The sequence below is a fragment of the Coturnix japonica genome, chromosome 3 (assembly GCF_001577835.2).
Source record: "Coturnix japonica isolate 7356 chromosome 3, Coturnix japonica 2.1, whole genome shotgun sequence".
In the NCBI taxonomy this organism is placed as follows: domain Eukaryota; kingdom Metazoa; phylum Chordata; class Aves; order Galliformes; family Phasianidae; genus Coturnix; species Coturnix japonica.
In genome coordinates, this window is record NC_029518.1 from 3437977 (window position 1) to 3454208 (window position 16232).

The window sequence follows — 16232 nt, forward strand, 5'->3', positions numbered from 1 at the left end:
TGCTCTCCTGTCTTACTTAGGAAAACAGGAAAATAGCATAGGTTGCACCTTCACACAATGTGGGTATTACCTTGGAAAGCGTCTTCTATGTCCTCCATTTTGGGTTTGGGTTTGTTTCGAAGCAAAGTGTACATGGACATAACAATGCCTGGAGTGCAGAAGCCACATTGGGACCCATGACTTTTTGCAATTCTCTCCTGAAAAGTAACAGCAACCATCAGCTCGTGATGTCAAAGTGACTTCACGGTTGTGCTGATTTCTTTTTCTGCAACATTTCTACTTAAAAAACAGAAAAAAATCTCATCACAAGAGCTGAAACAACCAGCAAATATTCTTCAATAAGATGTGTCGTATAGTCTGTGAAGAAGACTTCAAAAGAGAGAGCATACTGAAAAGCTTGCATCAAGGCGTCAGACTCCCAGAGTACTTGAAAATAACCAGAAGCCTCCAATAAGACAGGAGCTCTTCAGATCTGCCATGCTAGAAAGGTACCTGTACAGACCTGAGTCTGAATTTCAAAGCTTAGCTGGTTAGAGTTGTCAGAGGAGGTGGGGGAAGTAGCAAACAAAGGTCAGACGAGCTGTCATTCATACATGCATGCCTGTCTTATTTTTCTCCTTGTTGTTTACTCTCTCAGATTGATGTTGGCAGAAGTTCTACCCACTGTACAGACTGAAGCGAATTAGTTTCCTGTAAAGGAGCGTATTTCCAGCAGTGCTGAAGTCCAGTTCCGTACAAAGTGCAATACAACACTTTGTCGGAGGAGCAAGTCCTCACATTCCAGTCACTCCTTCCTACCACTTTGGATTCCTAGCTACACAAGAGGAGAAACCAAGGTCATCCTTGGAAGGCCATAACAGAGCCAAAACCTAACTCAGATTTCTTGGCTTTTCAGCTGTCAGCTTTCAGTATACAGGTTTCCAGCACAATGTCATTTTTCCTAGTTTCTGATGCAGGATGGGGCCCCACAGCCCCAGAACAAAACTGTTAACATTTTGGCCAAGATAACACCAGTTAACTTACTGGCATTCTAGCCATTCCTGCAAATACATGCAGAAAAATCTCTTTCTTTTAGCATTATAATGAAGGTCTCAATACTCTAGAATATCTTCAAACATAAAACAAACATGTGAATGCAGGATTCAAGTTAATGGTGTTAATAGCTTACCTGGGCTGGATGCAACCTGGACTTTGTGTTTCCTATGCCTTCGACGGTAGTTACAGCTACATGATGCAGAGCACAGATAGGGAAGAGGCAAGCATTGGCAGTATGGTGGCTAAAATGATAAATTAAGGCCTTTTCATTCAACAGTGCTGCTCAGCAGAGGAAAAGGTGAACCAGGAGGGCTGAAAAGTACTCAGAACCCATGGCAGCAGACACAGCAGGTGAGCTTCAATAGATACAATGCATGCATTACAAGTCAAATCCTACAGCACCTACTCAGACAAGGTTCTTAACAACTTCACTTGAATTTTAAACTGATTATGCACAAGAGGATTTGACCTAAAAAGTTAAATGCCATCACTGCATGTTAAGCTACAGAACATTTTGCTTCACTCTATGTTGAAGGGTTCAGATTGCAAAGGATACAGGATTTTCTTCTGGAAGGGATCATACTTGGATATCATAACAGTGCAAGCGCCACATCCACCTTCCCCACAGCCCAGTTTGGTTCCACATAGGCCCACTGAGAGTACAGGAATCAAGGAAAACATGAAGAACATTGGCAAAAGCCCTCTTCAGCAGTTGTCAATCAAGTCTTAGCAATAATTTCTTGCTGGAAACAAAGCACTCATATTTTTCCTTCTTAATAAATTAACTTAATACAGGCAAGATCTCATGTAATCTTAGAGATCAACATCCCAGAACATTTTCAAGATTCCCAGTTATCTCCTTTGAAGCTATTTGCATTCATTGTTAATAACTTTAGGCATAAAAGGTCTAGAAGTGAGAAGCATACATTGGCACAAAAGACCAATACAACACAAGGCCACTATTTTCCCTCTTGAACTTGACCAACCCAAGATACAGACAGACAAAATAGGGCTGCTATAGCTCTCCTTGTAATCCCAAGGAGATGAATGATTTATATCTTTGTACCTATCTCAAATTACAGACAACTAAAGCACGGAAGCAAAGATGAAATAAGTATGCACAGTTCTTTTGAAGGAGTACACCATACAGACATGAAGGATCTGTAATATGTCCACTCCCAGATAGTTGAGACAAAATCTCATTAAGCCTGAAGTGACACAACTTACTGAACTAGATCTAGTAGAGGCAGCCTGGTCATCACAGTGATGTCTGCCCAGCTCCTGAAGCAAATCTGACTCACATATCACCAGCTTCACGCAGGAATCAAACATGACCTTTTGCATCCAGAAATACACCCACAGTATGCAACAGAAACTCTTGCCTCTAAGTGTACACCCATGGATCATTCTAACCTTGCCTATGATAAGCACATCATAGGATAATCAAATTATTGGTTATTACATGTCCAGTAACATCCAAATTACTGAACAAAACAGACAGCAGCTCAAGTAGCTCTAATGTTTTGGACAGAAAATTTTTAACAATATTCATGAAACAGAGCTAAATTTCCTTCAATTATACAGTCATCCCTATATTTGTATCTGCAATATTCTAAAAGCAATTCTGAGATCTCCGTTTGTAGTATTAATAACTAATTCCAAGTTTGTGTGAAGTATATGATTTAAATTTTTCTGTTCTCTAATCTCAGAATATCTGCTGTAATCTTTCCCAGCAAGAAATAACACCAGACCATGAGGAGCACCACTCTATCCAGTACAGTAAACAATGATGAAATGCCACAGGCAAAGATTTCTGTCCTTTCTTATGACATTGGATACGTTTTCTTCTAAGATAGGTCAGCAGAGTTGTTTCTGGGTCCACATCTTTTTCCACCACCTGCAAGAAGGAAAAGGTACTTTTACAGACAGAAAACTTTACAACACTGACACAAGTGAACAAGTTTGGTCTTTCTGCAGCCTCACCAAGAATAGCAACCAGAATAATTGGTGAGCAGAGAAAGAATGAATTGTTTTGGACTCGAGTGTTGAGTTCTTGACATCTCCACAACATGCCTATCATCATTGGAAAGAGACTCTGCAGAACCAACCAGTAGAAACCATAACAGGACTAACAGTGCTACAGGTGAAATAGCAAATACCACCCCTGATAATGTGAAATCAACCGGTGTTACACTGGTAACTATCCTAAATGCAGGAATGTAAAATTATAATAGAACAGATTTTCAGCCAGCTCCATCCATTAGCGAGAAAAATATTAGCAGTTCACGATTAGATATAAAATTAGATTTTACTTGGACCTCTACCCCATGGCCAGAAACCAAAGTCTGCTCTTGCCTCCAAATGGCAGCAAAGCTTGTCTTCCTCTTTTATTGTTATTAATAGCATGTCAGGTGCCAGAACATAATCATGTATTCTTGGCTCTTAGACTGTGCAAATCCTAAGAAAAATAGTTACTGCTTTTTAAGCTAAATCTCATGTTGGCAAAGACATTACACATAAATTAACCTTTCCTGGTTTTGAAGGGCAAATCAATACAGAGGCCACTTGTGTAAGCCATTTTTCTTGCTGATAAAACACCTTCACACCCTCTGTACTGCTTCCCTTTAATGCCTTTGACACATGACAGGGTTATTCTCAAGAGACAAGGTTCATACGTCCTATTTGAGTCCACATTTTTACAACCATCAGATAAAGTCTGCTGCTACAGAACACAAGTGTTAGGGGTTTATTTTTGGTTGGTATTTGTCTTCCTTAAGAAAAAATAATCTTACTCCTGCACTGGGGATAATCTACAAGGAAACAGGGTCCATTCTTCAAGCTCAGGGATGTCTCACTCTAAACCATCCAGCACTCATGTTGCTTCTATTCAAAGCAGGGTGATCCCCATTCCCATCTCTCTGGTACATACAGTAAGAGTATGTATTTGTCCTGCTCTTGGCTATGGACTTAGAGTAAGCACACAGGCCCTTCTGCAGTAGTCTGTTAAGCAGGCAAAAAAAACTCCAAAAGAAAAGCTGTGGCTACTGGTTTCCCAGGGATAACAGTCCTTTCATAGGCCTTTCAGAGATCAAGAGCCTTCCCCAGCAACTCACATCCCTACCATCAGCTGAGCATCTTCCCCAGGGCTCCATAATGACATAGCAAATCTCTTTCCAACAAGTACCCAAGATAGCCAGGCATGGTGAAAAAGCTTCAGAACAGTCTTCCAGATGGTTAAAGGATATTATACTATCCTATGGTTAGTTCTAATAAATACATCTCAAATGTTTATTGAAAGTTTCCAAAAGCACTGCATTACTTACTTCAAACGAGCAATAGAAGGTTTTGGCCAAATGGCTCCTTGTCAGGAAGGTTTCAATAAGCAATTGAATAAGCCTAAGCCTTCATTCAGCAAAGCACTTCACCACTCAGCCACACACACTTCTAGTAAAGTACTTAAGTAATTGCTAAGTCCCATCAGAGCCAAATCTTTGCCCGACTTTATAAAAATGTGGCTTCCACTATGCAGAAAAACATCACAATAATCCACACTCATATTCAATTCCAACTAAGAGCCCAGTTTTATGCCTCAGCCAGCTCACATCCTTTCACTGGAGCTGGCAGAGACTTGGGATCAGAGAGAGCTCAGGTGTAAGAGTTCAGAGGACGTTCAGGATTAGACTAAATCTCACACATGAGAGAATGGAGCAATTTCTTTGCACTCACACTCCTGCTGGGGCAATGTTTTTTTATGGGTGTCTCTCGTAGATCACACAGTAAGACTTTATACTTCTCCTGACTTTTTGTTCATTGGCATTGATGCAAGTTCTGTCCTTCAGCATGTCGTTCCTCCAGCGGTTCGTTACACTCTCCTGCTGTGATTTGTTCTTAAAATATTTTAAAACCTGATGGGTGAGGACAGCAGCCTCTCTTGTCTGATGCCCAGAACAATATGATTCATAGCTCAATATCTAATCCATCAAGACAGTTCTTGCTCACCTCCCTCAGTGTCCCTGTGCAGAAGGAAGCTGAATTATACCCATTGTCTTCAGCAAGATTAGGACCAGCTTGTTTGGATACTGCTATTAAAGAAAGATTTCTTCTTTGCTAAGCTGCTGGTTTGCTCTGTTATTGTTGCCTTTCGAACCAAACCCCACCTTGGCAAAACAAATCATATTGAGGGCTGCATTTTGACAGATCTGAAATTGTGGATGTTGCCGCATACGGCAGCTTAAATTTTAATCAAATGCCAATTTGTTTAACGTTAGGAAATCTTCAAGAGGGCACTGATATCCAAATGACCTCTAATAAACTCACACTGCATTGCTGTGTTTGCACTATACGCCTATTTTCTACTCCACACTCTTGCATTCTGTAGATTTTTCCAGAGAGGCGTTGAGCTCATCTCCCCATGATTTCATGTACAAAATTTGGATATCAGTAAACAGTTCTCATTTGAAAGTGTCTCAGTCCCACCAGATGAGGGGGGATGCACAGAGAGGCAGCTGAGCTTCCTGTCCTCTGCTCCTTCCCTATGGAGATCTAAGGACACACAGCAACAGAGAACAGCAACAGTTCAGGTCACTTTGTCATTAGAGCATAAAACATCTAAACTAGCCTTCCAATATCAGTAGTTGAGCAAGGTAAGGAAAAGAACAAATAGGAAAAGACTCTGAATTTTCTCAGTTAACCAAAAGCAAGCTAAGCTTTCCATCAGCTACTGCCTGTAAATAAGAAAACAGACTTCTTTCTGAACAGCTTCTCTGTTAGAGGCAAAAACAGAAGGTGAAAGGTTTTAACAGCGGGTCAGGCTGGTCAGCTGTAAAGGTCCCTGAGGACCTTGTAGTCTGTGAACGGGCATTCCTGAAGTCAGTTAGAGGTTTCAAATTCATTTACTAGGGAAAAAGATGAAAGCAGAAATGAATAATCTGAGTATAGCCACGTGATGTGAGTCTACTGGTCATGAGAATGTTTTATTCTGCTTTAAACCAACTTACTGAAAATTGTAATTCACTATTTATGTGAGGTTCAGAGGGTCCCAAAGCTCAAAAATCCCAAATTTTGGCTGGTTCCAGCCGCGATCATATGTACAAAGGCTTTGGAAGAGCTTTAATGTGCTACAAAGACCTTCACTTAATAGTCAGATTAAAAATACAAATACAGAGCGTGTTTGAACTAAAATTGCATGCAACTTGCATGAGACAGACTTGCCAGTTGAGGAAAACAGTACTGCTGCTATTCATATTATGTACACCTAGAATAACAGAATGACTTGGGTTAAAAGAGACATTCAACACCATTCACTTCTGACCCCACTCTTCGTGTGCCGTTTTCCATGATATTCCAGGCACCAACTTTGCATTAGCTGTGTGCAGTCGTTACTCTCAGTGAAGTAAACAGGTGTTTAAAATAAACAACCCTGAATGTGAAGTATGCTCAGCTGCTCTGAGGAGACTTTTCTTGATATTATATTACAGACTGGGTTAATGTGAAAGTAGAATTAGCTACCATGAAAGTGCCTATCTTATCAACTGCCTCTTATCATGCTGTTTTGTGCCATTACAGAATATCAGCAGCCCATTAACAACGCCAAGCTGCCACAGATTCATAAAACAGGGACCTTTCCCACTGGCTATGCTATCACATTCTTTCCAGCAAACTGAATAGAGCGCACAGTTAGGAATCAGATGGAGACATACCCTGACTTGCTACCTGTTGTTTCTGCATCATCCCCCATGGACTTCCCACCACCTCTTTCATTACATAATCTCTGTTGACACAATTGGATAGCCAAGTTAAGTTCAGTTCTTCCACTCGGACTTGCACTTGCTGGAGGTGTAGCTCAAGCCACTTTAGCAGCACAACAAAGAAGGGAATGGAAAATGAATGCCACTGGAGGCTGAGGGAGGAGCACAACACAGGCAGCCTCTCCTCTCTGCTCAGGTGAAACCTGCATCCTTGCTAGCATCGTGGTCCCAAGTGCAAACAGGGAAGGATACTGAGACAGCCTCGATGTGTGGAAGGAGCTGGTGCTGCTTGGTAGCACCACTGGTCCCTGCTGTCTCCCTAACCAAGGACTGCCAAGGTCAGATTGTGATAATAATAAGAACCCAGTTGGCACAGTTCAGCCTTTTCTGCTTTACTGATTAGTATGCAGTTGTGATTAAGACCAAGTTTTGAGTTTCTGCCTCCCTCTAGAAACAGCGAGCAGCTGATAAGCCAGGTAACACTGACACATGAGCCATGCTGAACTGTGCAATCAAAGTAAAGAAGTCCCCTTCTTTACAAAAGTTCAGAACCAGGGTTGGCTTCTACATCAGTGTTACATGCAAGACCCCTCCAATGAAACTATAATCCATACTATGCACGCTTCATTCTTCAGCCAGTAGTTGGATACTTAGGGAACTTTAAACATTGAATGCCCCAGTACATTGGAAAGTTCAAATTCCAGTCTATACTGGGACCCATATTCATAACTAAAACACCCCTAATTGTAGCAACAATCTTAGCCCCGTTTACATGTGATTAAATTAGCAGGAAAGATCAACAGAAGCAAAAATGGATAGGAATGCTGTGCCGGTCTGAAGGGAGGTGGGGTACAGCTTTTTAACCAAATAAGAATACTGTGTCACCCCCTACGGGACTGAAAGCTAATTCAGAAAGGTGTCCTGGGAGAAACTGCCCTAAGGTGCCCAGAGGGCAGCCACCTCCTGTAGACACCAGGGCTCCTTTGTTTGCCATCAGTAGGTTATGTGAGTGACTTACAGTGCTTCCCAGAGTGTCAGTCAATGGGGTTTAGATCGAGAAGAGTTTGCCAGCTTCTAAAATGGGAATTGAATGAGTATTTTACTTGCATCTCTTTTAGAAAACAGACGTCAGAATTTCTTACTGAGCATAGGAATTACAGGCGTACTCTCATCCCAATTACTTTTTCCAGTTCTGTTGTAATTACTGAAAGTACTTCCATTAGAAATGCCTAGACTAAAGCCACTGCACCTTTTGTTTAAAAGTAATTGCCAACAAATTTCAAAGGTAAAATGAAGGTTACAAGGAGATTCTGCTCTCTGAATGATCCACAAACTAAGGTCAAAGAGGAGAGAAAAACCACTCAGCAAAGCAATAAATAGTCCTCACAACTTGATATCTAAAAACTGCCAAGGCGCTTATGCTGGTCTTAGAAAACTTCTGAGGTAGAAAAGCCAACTAGAAAATAAAAGGTAATCAGGCACAGCCCAGGAGCAAACCAAGCAGAAAGCTGGAATCTTCCTTACCTTTTTGCCATTCACAAAGAAAACAAGCTCATCCCCTGTCTCAGCTGGAGCCATCCTGCACACCTTCCAAAATTCACCCCACAGGTCACCCCTCCAAGAGCAGCCCTAACCCAGCAGGGAAAAGAGCACCAGCAACAGGACAAGCAATGTGAGTCTGTCTCAAGAATGCCTTGAGTTCTACATCAGCACCCTGTGAAACCCCATATTATATAAGGGCCAATGAGGAGGCGTGCCAGCTGCTTTCGGTTGGTGCTTCTGCAGCAGCAGTGACAGAAAAGGAAGGAGCAACGTGGCCCGCCCCTTTATATAGCAATAGATCGGCTCAAATCACAATTCAGCTGCATTGCTTACACACCACACTGCCAAGCTTGCAGGAAGAAGAGCGTGCCACTGCACCAGTGCCAGGAATTCACAGCCTTTGGGAATACGGTGCAACCTGCAGGGAGAAGGCAGGGGCTGAGGGGGGATAAAAGTGTTCTCCCAACCTTTCCTTACTGGATATTGACAAGAAAAATAACCCTGCTTCCTTTTCTGTGTGCATAGCCACTCACCTGGCATTCAGTGTGCAGTCTATCCTGAAGGCACGTGCCTGCAGAAAAGCTCCTCATACAGGACTTGCCTCATTTTCACAAGTAAGATGTGCAGTCACTTAGTCCCAGCTTCAAACTACACCACAAAATTCCACAGTTCCAAAATGTGACAGAGATTTCCTAACACGGTTCTTAACCCTACCTGCTCCATTCTGATATCAGCGCCCTTGCTTCCCACCTTCAGCACAGCAGCCTTACTTGTTCCATTAACTTCCTGGCTTAAAAACCCTGAGAGATAACTATATCTTCCTGACAGCAACACCTCTGTCCAATTCGCAAGACAACAAAAGCTAATTAAATGGCTATTTTCAGAAGCAGTCTTTCCTTCAGTGCTTTGGGAGCATGTCAGAGCGAAGACAATATACAGATTATCTCATGTTTTCTATCCATCTGCCCCCTGGGGAAGCTATTTTACAGCAAGTGCCAGCCGCTGCCTAAGCACTTAGACGCTCAGTTTGCTGACAGCATAGCTCACAGCAAACCTGTGTTTGACACTGGTTACCTTGACCCATGCTTGCAGTGAACCTGTGCGTAGCTGAAACAGTGCTGACACCTGCTGCCTGGCACCTCCCAGAGCGCAGTGAGGACATTGGAAACGTGGTGCTTTCCTTCAGAATGCTGCTGCTGCTTCATATTGGGGGGTACATGTACAGGAGCATTACCCTCACACAGCAAGCATCCATCTCAATATTAGTCTACACGAGCTTAAAATATTACTGGACTATTTAAATTGTTAACTAACAATTATTACTCATAACCACAGGCAGCACGTTACAGCAATCTTAAGGCAACCAGCCATTATGGCATTAGCATCAAAATCAAACTTAGTTTCCTCATCTGTATTTTTCCATAATGCAAGATGTTGCTTTTAGATTTGAAGAACGCCTGTAACCGTGTCATCTCTTGTCTGATGAATCCCATCTGCATCGTTTTATAAGGTGACTACCTTGTAGATAAACTATCCCCTGCTCCTCTACCAGTAAACAGCATCTTATGATCTGCTGCTGTAAGGTTTACTTTAGACCCCATTGATCTGCTGTATACATAATATAGAGACGTGTATTTCTCTTGATGCACAGATTTCTGAGTATGTACATCTTCAGACATCATCTCAAGCACCACTGATTGCAGAATACCAAATTCAGCCATTCTCTCAGGCTGTTCCTACACTGATCTTACAGACAGAGAACTGAAACACCTACAACTGGTACTTCCCAAGTCCTCTAAATTAAACACAGGAGTAGTAGATGCATTATGACACCAGCAGAAATAAAGGAGCTGCTTTTCTCATTCTGACTGCTTAATCCTGCAGATCCGCTGTTGCAAATGCAGGATAATCTGTTCAGTGAGTGATCTAATAATGAATACAATGGAACTTATGAAAATTCCATCCCTCTCTAAGGAGTTCAGCACCAGAACACGTGAAAATACTGCAAACAGACATCAGAGATAACAAAGGAAAAGGATTAAAACAGAAGCGAGGAGGTCTGCTATTTTGTTTGCACGTTACTCTTGTGGGAAATGGGAGGAAAGTCAGGAGAGGCATTCATGAGGAGGTTTGGTAATGAAGAAATTCCTAGGTCAGTGCTTTAGTGCAGTACCCCATATATATCAATTGCACACACACGATAAATAGGAGGCATTACTTTTGGATCAAACTACATACTGTATTGTGTGAACTTACATTTAATGCACTACCCTAAATTATCTGGCCATTCTCCACAAGTGCTCTGGCTGCACTGTGTATCTCACCATCAATCACTTTCAGCTTGTATCCCTGAGACAGTCTTCACTTCTCTAGACTGAAAACAAACCCGTTTTAATTAATTTGCCACTACATAATGGTAACAAACAATATACAGCAGGCAGGAAGGAAAGAGTCCCACCATGAAATCACAGACAGTGTTGAAAAAAGCAAATGCTATGAACTGAACACAGGTCATTGAAGGTGAACATTAGATGTGTCATAAACGTGGCAGTAAAGCTGAAGAACTAGCCTTGAAAAGAACTAGTGCATTAAAGAAACATTACCTGCTTTTAGGATGAGCCTTGAACAAACTTGATAATAAGACACATTACATTAAACACGCACATTACAAAAGATGAAACTTCCATTATTTCAAGGCCTCTCCAATCCAAAAAAAAAAATCAGATATTCTCAGGTTGGCTATGAGAGATTTGCCAACAGCGAATGAACGACAGGGCTGCTGCAATAAAACACCCAGCATGACTAATGCTGGCACTTTTCTCTGATACAGATATGCCCGTGCTTTTAGCAGAATGCTGATGGTGCATCTTGGATGTAAACATGATTAACAGCCTTGTTAGCTGAGACAATAAATTGGGCTTTAACCAAACACGGCTTGGAAAAAATACTTGAGAAAAACAATAATAAAAGATAAGGAACAAAGAGGTATAGAGGAATTCTCAAAGGACTTTACCCAGGACAAAGGAAATGTGCCCTAATTGTTAACAACATTGGGATTACGCTGATTGATATCAGGCTGCTAAATGTTTTCTGCTCCCTGCTATCTCTTCTGCCTCTACTATTTGCAAGACTGGAGTTTTCCAACATACCTCTGTCTGGTTTCTTCTGATTGAGTCATTCTTCAAAACGCCATCCAGGAGATAAACCAAACCTGGCCAAAGCACCTGAAGTTTAAGTGATCAGAGTAAATTAGAGTGAGTCCATCTGCCTAAAGACACTAAAAGCTACTATATATTATTGTATGCAATGTACAAGACATTCTACATAAATATAAGCACAGAAGAGCTGGATGCAGAATTTCAAATCCACCTCTTTACTGTTACGATGGTTCCAATCCTAAAATGGGATTCATACATAAAAGCTCCAACATTTCCATCCCATGAGAGTCATGGCATTGCCTTTGGTTTATTCTCATAATAAAATACTTGCAAAAAGAGAGATTTCTGCCTCTATACCACAAAGTTCACAATATTAATAACAATAGGGTGAAATCACAGAGGAAAGATCTTCAGTGGTTTGTTCATCACATCGCGTTTCACAGCCAAGTGACAAAAATGTTTAATTAGATCTCATCCAGTGAATTTATTTATTGGAGTTGCCAACTGATACTAACGTACACTCATGTAGTCCACATATTCCTGAAGTTGTTCATTATTGGCAGCCACTTTTACCATGTGGTACATCTGGGGACATCCACCACCTCTCTGGGCAACCTGTTCCAGCGTCTCACCACCCTCACAGTAAAGAATTTCATCCCAATATCTAGTCTAAATCTACCCTCTTCCAGTTTAAAACCATTTCCCCTTTCACAGTGCTCTCTTCTAGAAGCTACATTTTTCTTCAAAAAGAGGATTCATTTGCTGTATTTGTCTTTTCCTCTGAGATAGGAACCTTCACCAACTCGTCCTTCAGACTCCCATTTAGATTCATCTATTGGAATCGTACATTGAGTAATCCCTCCTATTCCATGGGAAGATTCAATATTTGGTCTAAAAGGACATCAAACTTTGTCCAAGGTTTACCTACCCTTTAGAATACTTTGATTGTATAAAAATAGTCTCTTAAAAGGCAAGTTCCAGGGGGGAAAAAGTGCCCTTTTTACACATCACACTTACACGGATAACAAAATACTAGGTTTTGAGTTTTTCCTTATCTTACAGAAGAAATAACTGCAGTACAACTGAATTAGATAACCTGGCAGGACAAACAGTGACAACACTAAAGGTGAAATTGTCAACAATACTCAACAATGAGCCCCTTTCTCACCGGACTCAGTGGGAGAGAAGTTAAACAAACACCAAATGCTCTCTGGAAAACTCCGCCTGGTGGGAAACCACCCCCTGGTTTCACTAAGAACCTGTTGGCTGAAACACGACGTGGACATACTTTGTTTGCAGTTCACAGCATGGATGCCCCAGCCAAAGCATGCAATGTCAAAGTAAGATCAACAAAGGAGCGAAGGCGCTGGGCTGTTTTCCCACACTGATATGAAAGACATGAGAGTAACACCGGGTAAAAAATAATGTGATGCTACCAGTTTTCCTAGAAAGGCTTTGTTTTATTTTCCAGAATAGGACCAAGCCATTGAGCACCTTATATTCCAGAGTATTATTATACTCTGTATAAATGAAGGAATAAAAGGGAGCTCCCCTCATTCCGGGGTCAAGGAGTCTACCACCAGTGACATTGTCTTTGAATTTATTCTCTCATTTCTAATTTCTCAGGCTCCTCAACCCAAACTGTGTTCATGTCAACATTTCTTATAAGAAAACGCTAGTTGTCCGTGACCTCCTACCCACATTGACGTCACTGGAAGCTTGGATTCAGAAAGACAACACGATGTTCAGGGTAAACAAAGGGAAAAAATGAGGGGGGGGGGGAAAAAAAAACAACAAGATTCCATGTGCAGGGTCTGCTGATCAATGGAAGCCTGACTCAGCAGCGCAAAAAGCATATCCCTATTGGGCAAGGAGAGGGAGCAGATCTCAGACACTGAGGTCAGCAATGGGGCTGGGAGGAAGGTCAGCAACCTGGCAGCCTGTGGCTGGACCACGTGCCTAGTGAGGACATGGCCAGGAGGACCCAACAGGCTGCTCTGTTCACATGCCCTGCTCTGCTGCCCCACAGTGAGACCCCAGCCATAAGATAGTACTGGCTGCCCACTGATGGCAGCTCCACTGCACCAAAGCTTTGTGAAGATGTGTTTAAGTACAGCCCATCTGCAATACTCCATCCAGGCCTGAGAGCTGTGTGTGCCCCATCCCTGGAGCTGCCCAAGGCCAGGTTGGATGGGCCCTGGGAAGCCTGAGCTGGTGGGGGGCAGCCAGACCATGGCAGGGGTTGGGGATGAGGTTGGCTTTGAAGCCCCTTCCAACCCAACCATTCCGTTATTTATGAAGTCCTCTCGCATACAGGACCAAGAAAAAAATAAATCACTTATCACTGCTTGTTTAAACCGTATAGCTGAGCTATAATATATGCTATGCATAAACTATGTACAATATACCCTTCCTCGAGCATGACATGATCTCCCTGCCCTTATCTCTGTTTCAGGCATGCCACCTAGCAGCCATTCATTACAGCCTGAGACAGTGAGGGATGTGGTTATTGGGTACAGTGCTGATGGGTTGATGACTGGACTAGATGATCTTTGAGGTCCTTTCCAGCCTTAGTAACTATACAGTCTCTTAACTGGGTACTCTTAGAACACCATGCGGAAAGTCCATGTGATGTGTGTAGATTACATAACCACCAGAAGATAGAATAACTAGAGAAATGATCGTAACAAAAGTTACTTGAGGGGACAAATGAGAATATAATATTTGCTTTTCTGGGAGGTAAATACATGTCTAAATTGTAGCACCTCTCACAGTTACACTCTTCTGGCCCTACCCTGACTGAGGAGTCACAGTGGGATGGCTTCCTGTCAGGTTCAACTCCTCCTGCGCTGCATGGGGCACTTCAACAGCTACTCCAGTAAGCTATAAATAATTAACTTAATCAACACTGTGCAAGCAACAGGGCAAAGGATTACAAAATCCATTTATGCAACTGAGATGTATTACACGGGGACATGCAGAACATAATTCAGCAACCTGAATGCCCTTTCTTATTCCAGTTTTTATACTGAAGACAGAAAGCATTGAGAAATACAGATGCAGCACAAGCTAAATCTGACTTAAAGTATGGAAATCCTAGGCAGGACTGAAAAAAATAAAGCATCTTAAAAGATCACACATTGAGATTTTGACATACAGCATCACTAGCACTGAACTTCAGCAACAGCAACAAAAACACCCACACCATGAAATGGGCTCTTTACTCTATTTGTTCCACTGCAAAAGCTGAAAAGGATATGAAATCTGGCAATAGAGATAAACCAGGAAAAGTAGTGCACAAAACTTGTTGGGTTCCCCCCTCCCGCCCCACTCCTTTCAATTTATGATCTAGCAAGACAATTTTCTTGTATTCTTTTCATTCTAAAACGCCTCTGGAAATCATTCCTTCCAGCAGCTTGTTCTGAACATATTGACAATCACATGCAAAACCTTCTCAAACATTACCCACAACACAAACAATTGTTCCCACATAATTGGGACTGACTAATCACAGTAACACATACTGTTCAATCACTTAAATATCATCATGCCACTGACAGCATTCATTTCCTTGGCTGCAGATGAAACTCTTGCCACTATTTCTTGGTGAGACTTCATAACCCTCTTCACCACCTTCCAGTTGAAAAACATCATCAAATTCAGCACTTTTGTTCTAGTCCTTCCATGTGAAGGATGTCTTTAAGATCATCACACACGATTATTAAACACACTGATCTGTTCAACCCACACCGCACGTAACATTTTCAATAAGCATCTTTGATTTAGAAGAGTGAGTCATTAGAATGAAGAGCTGACACTTGGTTGCTGAGTTACAGCAAAGCAGTGAAACTCACTTTCCTCAAGGGAAAGAAGTTACTCCAGACATCACCATCATTAATGTTTAATAGGACTAAATGCATACTTGGAAAAACCCAGGCAGGCAACTTTCATTGCAGGTCACTGACATTCTCTGAGTAAAGCTACCAAATGAGTTAAAATGTAAAACAGATCTAGAAATTTCTTCCACCGAGGAGCCAAAAACACATTTAATGTCCTAGTTTGTATTTGTTTAGGTTGAATATCAGGAAAAACTTCTTTACAGAAAGGGTTGTTAAACACTGGTATAGGCTCCCCAGCAAAGTGGTTGAGTCACCATCCCTGGATGTGTTTAAAAACCACTCAGATGTGGAGCTCAGGGATATGATTTAGTGGAGGGTTGTTTGTTAGGGTAGTATGGTTAGGTTGTGGTTGGACTTGGTGATCTTGAAGGTCTTTTCCAACCTGAGCAATTCTAGGTCATGTAAATCATATAAATGATTTCAAGTGTCTTCTGCAGCCTCCTAGGTAGTGCTGCTTTCAGCCTGGGTGGAACAACTCCACAGGAAGGAACCTGAGCCCACAGGGCTCTCATAGCCAGGCAGTCCCACACACTGCTGCAGTCAATGTTCCCAGTCCAAACACGGCACTGACCAACTGTGCAAATATGTCCACAGACTGAGGCCAACAGAGGTCACAGCATTCACAGACACCTCATCCATGGATCTTCCCACTCAGCTGCATAGAATTTGTGTACAGAAAGTGAATGACAGAGGGTACAGATCCTACTGCTTCCTTCTGGTCCCTCATTGCCTTCAGCTTCCTTACTGTTCTGTTTGTCTTAAGACCATGACTTTTAACCTTCCCAACAGTTTTTACCATGAGAATCTGTTTTCTCCATCTTTGATTAAACAATAGCATTGACTTCAGAAGT

The 16232-nt window shown here is 41.9% G+C and overlaps 1 protein-coding gene across 2 annotated transcripts in view; it reads right to left on the reverse strand.

The window, feature by feature from the left end:
* XDH (xanthine dehydrogenase) overlaps positions 1-8929 on the reverse strand; it is a 36156-nt gene extending 27227 nt beyond the window's left edge. Inside the window, exons 1-5 of one of the 2 annotated variants that reach the window (XM_032443286.1) lie at positions 8858-8929; positions 2875-2932; positions 1592-1688; positions 1169-1277; positions 71-197 (exon numbers count right to left, since the gene is read on the reverse strand). In XM_032443286.1, the coding sequence (XP_032299177.1) occupies positions 71-197; positions 1169-1277; positions 1592-1688; positions 2875-2932; positions 8858-8914 (448 nt within the window). In that variant the 5' untranslated portion in view covers positions 8915-8929. Of the gene's footprint in view, positions 1-70; positions 198-1168; positions 1278-1591; positions 1689-2874; positions 2933-8306; positions 8552-8857 lie in introns of those variants that run through there. The other variant, XM_015856737.2, reaches the window with a different exon arrangement.
* Between the last annotated feature and the right edge of the window lie 7303 nt (positions 8930-16232).